The following is an 11216-nucleotide window of genomic DNA, read 5'->3' as shown; positions in this document are numbered from 1 at the left end:
TCCTCTTTTTTTACTTCCCATGTGTGCCATTGAAAATAGAAAAACACTGTACAAAGTCTGGGAAAAATGTGAATTTCCTCTTTTTTGTGATTTTCCAGTTGCATGCCTGTATAGTGCACTATACGTTATATGTGTCTCAACAAATCGTCACCCGGTTTCACGAAGGGGGCAGGCATGTTCGCGTCTCTTCGTGAAATCGCAAAATGCAATTATCGAGATGCCTGCCCCTGACGTCATTAATGTTATTCAGGAATTAATGATGTTTTGCTTACAGAAACATGTCGGAATGCTTAAGTACCATGTTTTAAAGCAAAATAGTGAAAACAAACTCGAAATCGAAAAAATGGTAAATTTTGACATGCCCGTCCCTTCGTGTATGTGGTTCTTACACGTCCGCATGGAATCACAACTATAGCATGAACAGCCCGATATTTTGTGGTCGCAAAAGTTGGACCCCAAAATTCGTTCTCGCACGAATAACACTAGAATAACTCAATATACGCAGTTTTTAAAGGATAGTTGTGTGGATGTTTTAATATATCCTACTTTTAAATGTCCTTTCCGATTAGCATCATTTCGTTCAAAGCTTGTATTTGGTAAAAAATAAGCTTGTTTTGTAGCCCAAATTGGGCGTTATCCAGGACGTATTATAGTGTCCCTTTATAACGCATCACAATATCACCCATGATGAGTGTCGCTTCTACTAATGAGGAGATTTCGACAGCTATCCAGTCGCTTCATCAGAAGCTCGCTTCGACCACTAAGACGCAAAAACTCTCAGAAGCCTCTGCTCCTCCCACAAGAGCGACAGTAACCAAGAACAGTACGAACATTTCGAAAAGGTCAAGGATCTGCTCGAGACAGCTTTAGACTAGTAAGCAGACGACGTAGCCTGGAAAAAGCATTAAAGGCCATCAAGAAACGCCAGAAACTCATCAAGCTTGCAGACCGCTCTCCGCATGGCTGGGCTACTGTCAAGAATATGTCACCGACACTTGAATCTGGCAGAAGACTCCGATGACGAAAGGGGCCTTCGAAAAGCCGAAAAAACAGCCGCAAGAAGGCCGAAGCAGCAAAGACAATATGGCTGCTATGGCCGGGTTTGATTACCTTTTGATTCTTTGTCAAGACGCAAATTGAAAGACGTCAATCGCTATAGGCGATTATTAAGTCCTGGCTGGTTCAGATTTATTATGGTTACGTTGCCATCTCTTTATTTCAATTCAATTAAGCACGACCATTTGCCGTCGTATACAGCCGATTTGAGGGCTGAGGTTGCGTTTGTACCGGTAACGTGCACTCGCATTCCATCTCACGAGCGAGTTTCAGTGCTCGGCCATTGCAAATAGTTCACCAAAAACTGTGTTGCCATTTCCTGTTCCTTGTTTGGTATTTATTTACATGAGGGAGGAACGGAGGAAGAAAATCCTGCATCCATCACTACCTTTGTCTTACCGAAAGGTTTGAAGGTGTTGACATTTCAATCTTATCCAAAGATCTTTGAGGACACATTGTGAAGAAAAAAATATCAGATAAAATTAATGCAGGAAGAATAAGGAGTGATCAGGGTCTGCAACCAGCCGCATGCAGTCAAGGTGGAGGACAAAGACGTAACTTTATTAACCTTGTAAGATCACGATGAAATCTCTTCTAACAAAATATTTTGATTAAATTATTCGATATCAAGGATTTCTCTCCGTAAATATCTTTGTCCGGATGCTGGGAGATATGAAGTTGAATTGGGTACGGCTGAGAAACTTTTCTTGTACCTTTTAGGCATGTTATGACAAATCGCATGCAGAGCAACTGCAGCTACGAGACAAATCCTTGCATACCTGATTATTTTATATAGGCCTACACTTCAATTCACTGGCGGTCAAAGCCAATAAAGATAATTCACTGTTACTTACAAAAAAGAAAAGAATCAAATAAAATGTGTGAAAATGTAATTTCTTTGCATGACACTTCAATAAAGACTATTAGCCGCTACAAATACTGGTGAATACAAGACTGAAAGTTTAAAAGTCGTCGGCAATGCGCCCGTTTATAGGCTTTAAAACGCGTTTTTCACGAACATTTCAAATAGTATCGCACGGCTATACTTTGCAAAACCTTTAGTTTCCATGTTTATCGCGCGAATGAATTTCTGCGTATACATGTACAACACTTTGGCTTAAAAAATAGAGTCGTTTGGGCGCTTGCACACATTTCATTTCAAAAAAAAGTTGCTTCAAACGAGTGCGCCTTAGATCCTTTCGCCATATTGTGTGAAAGTCAAACTCACACGGGGCAGGACGAGCTATCTCCAGGCAATCTCGCCCCGGGGCTTACTTTGTTTTCAACCTCGTTTCCAAAGTAAGCCCTTGATAGGAAACTTTCTGAATCCTTATTCGATACTGCAATGGGCAAATGATGGATTAATATCGTGTAGTTGGTGTTGTTATTTCCAACGTGCAGTCTGTGTTTTCACATTCAATGTAATTACTACGTCCGCACTTTCTTAAAAATAATCCTTTCCTTTCCAAATTGCCAACATAATTACTTTGAAAAAAAAATCGTCTTTTCGTAACTCACGTCTCGAATTGATTCTGTTTTCACCCCAGACACCACATACAAAAACAAAAGCTAATGTAAAGCTCGGGCAGGCAGCAGACTATTCCTCATTAGCATACGTAACCAATTTTTTTTTTTTTAAATACGCAAATGATACAATACTGCTCAGCACCCTGGGAACGAGGTTGGGCTCACAGTGCAATGCAAGGCTGACATTAGAGAAGTGTCCCCGTACTCCTAGAAAAAACCTTATCTTTTTCCTGACGAATTTTTATTTTAATTTGGACGAACCCTACATTTTCCGATTTGGGACGTATTTAATTCTCTGAAAATGGGCTTTCATGTTGAGCACAATGAACCCGCCCAGGGAGAGCCGAATCAATGTCCGGCAGCCAATAATTCGAATTATTTCAACAACATCTAAAGTCTATGGATTGTTTTCGTTCGATGTCTCATTCAAAAGTGAATAACTTTTATATTGCTAGATAAATAGTTATTGGAATAAAATATATACATTTTCGGGATGAAACTCCAAATAGCATGGTGAATACATCTTCAATATTGTTTTCCCTCAGGGGAAACTTATTTATTTAGAAGAAACGTTTCTCTTGCGTTTTACAATAAGTATAAACAAAATAAATTAATCATTACATAAAATAGAGAATGGGCCCCATTTCGCATTAAATTTAGCAAGATTACCATTTGTAGTAAATATGAATTTTTCTAATACATATATCTCCAATGTTTTGGCTCAAAATTCGATTACCATATTTGCTGCTGCATGTATAAACATGCAGCAGTGGCGATTTCTTGTTAAAGTAGTGCAAATTATAATGTTTGTATATCCCCCTTGTATATCCCCGTGCTGTTTGTGATTTTGAATCTTCGATGCTTCTTCTGAACGAATTTTAACATTTAGAGGCAATGACGAAGACATTAATGGTTTGCAAACAATCACAAGCACTAAATACGGTCGATTCCCGGACAAAATGTTACCTTTAAGTTCTAAACATTAATGGTTGTGGAATAGGAACCAAGGGCCTGTTGGCAGTGTTGCATACGCAAGCGAGAACCGTAGGCCTACCCAAGACCGGATGCGAAATTTCTTTTCCCAAACAAGATCGAACAATATCAAAAGAAGGCGCTCTCTCTGCGTTATGCATATTCATGCTGTCCAGGGAAATTAGAGAATTAGGGAATAATGGTGTTTAAATCACCCATGATTGGCAGCTCATTCGTGGACTGGTTGGAAGTAGTCCTGACTTCTAATCAGGTGATCCGAGTTCGAATCCCAGTGAGCGTTTTTCACTTCTTCACATTTTACCTTTTAAGTACTAAGTAAAGTGATGAAGGAACATTTCTCAAGCCTATCTTGGGTTTGTGTTATGGAGAACAAGGCATTAGATATTCACGTAATGGACCAATCAGAAGTTGGAAAGCGGATGTCGTTTGGAAAAAAAAAGATTCGCAGACCGTATAGGTCGGCGTCGTCTTTTAACATAAACGTCTCAAAGTTTCAATTTTAGCAAAAAGGGAAAGTCCAATAATCGAACGGGGGACCTTGCGCATCCAAAGCGAGAATTACTGGACCAAGCCGCTGAAAGAACCGCATAATTTGAAACATTTGAAAAGGTCATTGAAACATGAACAGATGGTAAAACCTCGTCGTTATTCAACGTTTTACCCGCGTGCACAGGATAAGGATATAATGTCATAACAGATCAACACCACAGTTCCCAAAGTAATCGGATTGAACCCCCACGTATATGTATGCATAATACATACCAATGCGTGACCATCTGCAGATGCATATCTCTATCTTTGAGAACGTCTTAGAGAACCTGGGCGAGTGAACTGCTCAGACTGTAAGCATGCATAATTCAGTAGTTTCCATGGAATCACTGCTTGAGTGCGTTCGATTACTCCCCCAGCTTACTCGCGCCTGGCTCCTCGCGTAATGACAGACATGCGCAGTGGAGCTAAGAACGGTTTCGGGTAAAGTTTCGCGCAAGAGCTGGAAACATGGGCGTCGCCAGGATTTTTTTCTAGAGGGGGGCAAAACATGTTTTCCAAAAAAATCCTGTTTTTCTCAACATATTCTCGATTTATCAGTTTTAGAGGGGGTTAGGGAAATAGTGCCCCCCCCCATTAAATTTACACCAATATGACTTCTCGCCTCTTTTCTTTTTTGTTCTCTCTTCTTTTTTCTTCCTTTTTTTTGCTTTTCCGGGGGGGATGATGTTGCAACCTGCACGACGCCACATTTTTTTCTTCATATATCATCTCAATAAATGTCTTTCATTGCCAAAATGTTGATAAGACATGAATCTGGGACTGAGAAATATTTCCAATTTTGTTAGGAAAAAAAATTCTTGACTCTCCATAGACTTTGTACACAATTGCGCAAGTGGCGTCAGATATTTCCCAGGCTGCATCCGAGAGCACGTCCACGGCCTCCGCGCCCAGCTAATACGCGGGGACGCGCTGACAATAAGCCGTAGCTCCGTGCATAGAGCTACATCGGGTTTGCAGCTCTATGCTCCGTGGAAGCCTGTTTCGGACACGTGAGGCGCCCGCCGGACGTTGCATGGCCTTATGGGATACTTACCCAAGTAACCGGCTCGGTGAGTCGGTCACTTGGGTACGAAGCTTAAATTGCCTATCGCGAGAAGTCACGTGAGAGGTAAATCGAACGCTGTCGCGCTTGCACGAGTAGGCGCGGGGAAGTAATCGAACGCACTGCCGGCCATATGGTTGCGAGGGTGAAGCTCGGCTGGTTGTCAAGTAAAGTTCATCCGATTACGTACTAAGACGCTGTGTCAGAGCAGTGAAATTCGTGAACCCCTAAAAAAAACATGGCCTTTTTAACGTTGTGTTTCTCAGTAATATATGATTGAAAATGGAAGAAGAAATTCTAAACTTCATGTCAGTGAAAAAAATCACCGTCATCGATGCCGAAACCTCAATACTGGTTACTGGAAAAGCAGACCTTCTGGAAGAAATCGTTCAAAACGTCCCCAAATCTGTGTATTTATATCAATTTCTAGGAATTTAGAGTTGTTATTTCACGAGTAGTTGAACACTTATATCATCTAAGTATATTCCAAATTTCAGCTTAATCTGTTGGTGCTAACGCTTGTGTTACAGCTCAAAATATATCTAAGGAAAATCCTGGACAAAAATACTTTTCGGACCCAACTAACCCACTTGCAGGGTTTTCATAGTAGGCGCTACGGTTGACCGATTTCGGCCTGGCACAGCACAATAACGTCTTTTGAGGCATCTTTCCAAGACACTCTTCGTACTAATTCGCTACTGAGCCATTGGACCACCAAAAGGGGCTTGTCCGGGAATTGAACCCGGGACCTCTCGCCCCCGAAGCGAGAATCATACCACTAGACCAACAAGCCGCTGTATGTCATTATGTTGTTTTGTGTTATGAACTTCAGGGTGCAAAAACAATGAAACCATGGCACACAAACGGCACTGGCGTTGTGTAAAAATTACAAAGATCTGTAACGATACATAATCTGTGTTTGTAGCGAAACGAGCGAATCGAACTTTGCCCCCCCCCCCCCACCAAAAAAATTACGTATTCACCAATGATTAAAAAACAACTTAACTTGTTTTTCAGGATCTTTCGTTGAGAAATGAAAAACGGATAGTGGGATAAAACAGTAAAAATCTAAAAACATACAAAAGGGGCTTGTCCGGGAATTGAACCCGGGACCTCTCGCACCCTAAGCGAGAATCATACCACTAGACCAACAAGCCGCTGCCGACGTCATCACTGGAGACATATTAGCAGATACTTCAAATGGAAACGTTTACGTGGATGGATTGTAAGAAGGTTCTCTGCAAAATAAATAACGCTCGCAAAACGCTCCATGGAGGCGTACTATACCCAAATAATCATGTATCTTGATAATCAAAAACAGACCATGATAACCATTTTTAGTAATTTGTATTTATGTATTGAATATATAGAAGAAAGTGAAGCACTCTACTTATGCCTACTATATTTAAGCCCCATGTGCATGAATTGATTGAGCACAGTGGCGGATCCAACTTTGGCTTAATGAGCAGGGGTGGTGGTGGTGTTGTGTTAGGGCGGGAGGGGGTGTTGGGGTGTGTGGGAGGGGGAGTTTGGGATGGGTATGGCAGGCATGTGCTACTTTTTTGCACGATTGTCCATGGGGGTTATAATAGTCCCCTACCACCACCCATATAACGACAAGGGGGAGCATCAAGAGCAAGCTTATTGGTGGCTACTTGCTGAATATACTTTCGTCGTTCGACTGAATAATACTTTAAGTTACGACACACTAAAACGCTATTGTTAACATGGATACAAGTGCACACAATTTTTAAGTTCACAAAATCACAATAACTTAATATAGTGAGGAAGAGAATGCACGCCAATCGACTGACTGATTGAGGTTTTGATTTACTTTACTTTCTGTATTTTTGTTTTATTATAACTAACGGCATACTTAATGCATTACTTAACAGTTAAACGTGCCTAAAATGATGGAATAATTTTCAGGTGACAAGCAAAGATTTTTGTCAGTCGATTGGCTGATTGATCAAACAATTTATTGATTCAATCTGAATTCAGCGATTACAAGCTACGACTCGACTAATTATGCTTTATTTTAAAAGTGGTGTTCGAAATACTATCGTTAAGCAGCTAACACAAAATTAATTGAACCTTCAAAATTAATTAAAGGTTTTGCGTATTGATTGATTGATTGATTGATTAAATTGGATATTTGTTGCGTGATAATTGTAATTTAACGTAATAGTGTAGGGAGGTGCAGATTGCACTCGATTAGATATCAGTTATTGGTCATGATAACCAATATCAAATAACCATGCAAGTTTCCAATAAACTATGTGGTTTTTCTTCAAGCTCAAATTTAAAAGATCTGCAATCTTGTCTGCTGTCTCTGTTACTTACTATTTATTAAGCTTCTTTAAGTACTAGACTCTTCCACAATGCTTTCTAAATTCCGCCGAATATTGAATGCATCTGGCTTTTCCTGTTCATCCAAATTGTCTGAATCATCACTTGGTGGGCTGAGGCTGGCTTCCACCGCATTCTCGATAGGAGATGCATGGAAGCCTTCGTTATCAACGCCAGTATTTACGTCATTCTCACGAGAAACCAGATTGATGTCGTCTTCGGTTGTTGCTGCGCGGTGTTCATCCGCAGTCTGTTGGACTAATGTCAGTGGATAATCGTCATGAAGTCTTGGCGATGAATTGGAAGGAGTGAGCTCGTTACCATCATGAGCAGCTTCTTCGGATTTAATAATTGCAGGTGTGGCCGTGGCCATCTTGGATTTCTTGGATGAGCAACCGAATGCTTGCTTGAAAGCGGTGCGGTAGTGCGGGCTTGATGCGTTGTAAATCAGTGGGTTGACGGCAGAGTTGACGAAGACAGCAATGCGACCGATATCGAGGACAGTGGCCAAGCGTTCGAAAATGTCATTGATGGGGACACCAGTGACGAACGACAACATATAGGCCACTGTGACAAACTGGTTGGTGGCTTGACACAGAAAGAAGACTATGCCGTTAATGATGAGCATCTTAGCCACTTGGTTGCGTACTTGGACAGCCTGCGGTGGGAGGCGCTGCTGACCTTCTGTCTTGAAGACTGATCGGGAACTCAGCGACTTCACGATACGGATGTACATGAAGATGTTACAGGGGAGAGCAATAAGAAACGGAGACACAGTGGTGAACTCGCCAACCAACAACCACCAGGGCACCACCGGCCGGCAGAACCCCAATATCTGCGGTAAATTTTGGTACTTCTCCCCATCCGGCCAGATGATACAGTACAAGTCCAGTTGGCCGTACTTGGGCATAGCTATAGCCGTTAGGACCACCGGTACCACCCATGACGCCAGCATCAGTCGTTTTGCCCGGGTTTTCGTGTTCATTGCCCGGTGTTGGATAGGCTTACAAATGGCATAAAATCTCTCCAATGAGACCACAGTCACACAGCAGATAGAGGTGAAATAGGTGATGTGAGGAACAAGAAACACTCCTACACAGCTGAAGAGACTGGCCACATTGTAATCACTGCGGACAGGGCTAGCCCCAAGGTAGATGACATACATGAAGACTGTCACTACCAAGAATAGGATATCAGCAACTGCTAAATTGGCCAGGAAGAAATTGGTAATTGTCCTCATGTGCGGCAGCTTGTAGACTACGAAGAGGAAAGCCAAGTTACCGGGTAACCCGAAGGCTAGCACCGCTACCATCCCCACGATGATACCTAGCTGTTCAGTGATAGCGACTACGTACTCTTCCGCATCAGACGGCACGGTGAGATTCAAGATATTGTTAAATTTACAGTCAATACCATCCATGTCCACTTCTGTGAGTTCCATTATTCACAAACTATGGAACACGATATCAGAAGCAATTACATGTACTTCAACGCCCGGCCGATTGCAATTATTATCTCTAATAAAATTGGTACAGGAGATGATAAGTGGAAATTCTGATGAGAACATCGAGAGAAAAGCGTGACTTCTAGCTTTGAAACACATCGTGGAGGTTTATATTCTACCTATGCCCAACGTCGGAAGTTACCAAAACAACTGATGCTATCATCGTCATCATGTCGTCACAAACAAGTCACTAACAGCCCTTATAGGAGTACCTCTAAGTTCCATGCATGCTGAGTGAAATCGTATACTTTGCTCTATCGTTAAGTATATTGGTACATATCGTCAGCGATTGTCGCACGAGTATTTTTTCAAAAATAATTACGTCATGATGACCAGCTATATAAAGACAGATTTAAAAACCCCACATAAACAGAATAAACAGAATCATGCCGTCCGTTCGACATTTGTTTTCATATGAAGCCCAACTCTATTTCGTTGGTTATTATAGTTACAACAAACTGAGGAAAAGCACATTTTTAATAGTATTTTTTTTTTCAATCGTGTCATTTTGAAAACTCTGCAGGCAGTTTTTGATTTTGACAGTTTAATTTTGTGTTGAATAATTTTCTCCATAACCAAAATAATGAAAGTTGGTGGTTTCATATTGTCGTTACTTGATACTGCCATTCTCGCGTGGCCATTGATTTAATTTTGACCAAGAAATGCCGACTGACTATCTGCAAGCCATGTGTCGGCTGCCAGGAGCTCCTTAACGTCAGGCTAACGTCGGTCGCAGGCGATGATTGTTTTCACCGTTTTGCAAATCGAATAATTTGGTATACTTCCAGCTCTCAGTTTGGGCTTCTATTTGTTTGAAGTTCGGAATTACATATTATGTGTAACGCTAAAAATAACCCTTTGTATGTTTAAAATTTCTTTCTAAACAATATCTCCGCCGCTTTTCTATACAAGGGTTGGGGCAAAAATAATAGCACCCTGCAAAGTAACACAGCAAAAGCTTGTTAATGTTTCTACTCTATATGTTCCTAAGTTTTGTTCAATCAATTCAGCAACGACAATGCATATCCAAGCTGAACCGTTAAGCACTGATCTCTACCATGGTCGCGATACATAAGGTATCCTATAACTTGCTGCGAAAAATCCCGCCATGCCATGGGCAACCTCCATTAACATCCTCTTTCAGGAAGACAGCCCCCGTATAATCCCGGTTTATGGGCTTGGTGACGTTAGTGAGTGCTGAAATTGCTCCAAGAAGCTACTCAAACAGATAGACTTGGGAATCTTCCTTGCCTTGTATACGAGAAACCATTAATGTGTGTGTATATACAAGTTCAAATTAGCATCTGTGGCGATGATTAATGGAAAAGGTCCTTCATGTCCTGCAGTGGCTTCGAGAGCCACGTCACTTGTTTCAGCGAAATCACCAGGAGAAACTGTTTTCCCTTATTTTACTGCTATTTATTTTTATAGGCTAGTTCATATCCTGTCATTTATTTCACTCTTTTTTGTACTACCCGTCCCTGTCCCTGCTCATTACACTCTTACTTTAATGCGACGCTCCTTCCATGTGCTGCTTAACCATGGCGTATCCGGGGGGGGGGGGGGGGGGGGGCACACATTCCCAGTGCTTCCCCCCCCAGGTTCCCCCCCCCCAAAAAAAAATCAGAAAAGGAAGTGTCTTTCGAGCACAAGAAATGATCATGAGCTGACGATGGTTTAGGGCGCAAGAAGTGGTTTGGAGCTCACGAAATGATTTTGAGCGCACGAAATAATGACGTGAAATTTTGTTCCTGTGTGAACTATTTTTCGAATGTCCTTTAGGGGCTTCGTACCAATCCTGCACAGTTGTTCGGCTCCTCACACTTACATCATCAACAGTAGCGGATCTGGGGTGGTGGGGGTTGCACCCCCCCCCCCCCCGTTCAGCCATTGAAAATCTTATACTGGTAAAATTGGCCAACAATCATAGGATTTGACTCAAGAGTTTCTAATTTTTTTCTCAAATTGCCTTAGAATGGGGGGGGGGGGGGGGGGGGGAGGGGACATTACTCCGGACCCCCTATAATGGGGTACGCCTTCACTCAGATATCACCCCCCCCCCCAATCTCCAGCTCCATTCGTTTCGTGAAAGCTAGATCCGCCCCTGCTCATTATCACTTTCAATTGTACGCTTGAATTGTAATTAGGTGTACGACTTGTCTGGTCCCCGCCCTGATCCCACGCACGCTCTGG

The 11216-nt window shown here is 41.9% G+C and overlaps 1 protein-coding gene and 2 non-coding genes across 3 annotated transcripts; all 3 read right to left on the bottom strand.

Annotated features, from left to right (window-relative positions):
- Window positions 1–5891: 5891 nt before the first annotated feature.
- Window positions 5892–5963, bottom strand: Trnap-cgg. The gene has a single exon. It is a non-coding gene; the product is annotated as a tRNA-Pro (tRNA).
- A 292-nt stretch (window positions 5964–6255) lies between these two features.
- Window positions 6256–6327, bottom strand: Trnap-agg. The gene has a single exon. It is a non-coding gene; the product is annotated as a tRNA-Pro (tRNA).
- Window positions 6328–7419: 1092 nt separating this feature from the next.
- Window positions 7420–9711, bottom strand: LOC119729266 (thyrotropin-releasing hormone receptor-like). The gene has a single exon (XM_038201869.1). It carries the CDS (start codon window positions 8958–8960, stop codon window positions 7530–7532), a length of 1431 nt encoding a protein of 476 aa, XP_038057797.1. The 5' UTR covers window positions 8961–9711; the 3' UTR covers window positions 7420–7529.
- Between the last annotated feature and the right edge of the window lie 1505 nt (window positions 9712–11216).

Source organism: Patiria miniata, unplaced genomic scaffold (genome assembly GCF_015706575.1).
Source record: "Patiria miniata isolate m_02_andy unplaced genomic scaffold, ASM1570657v1 HiC_scaffold_20, whole genome shotgun sequence".
Lineage (NCBI taxonomy): Eukaryota > Metazoa > Echinodermata > Asteroidea > Valvatida > Asterinidae > Patiria > Patiria miniata.
This window is presented reverse-complemented; position numbering and strand designations above follow the sequence as displayed.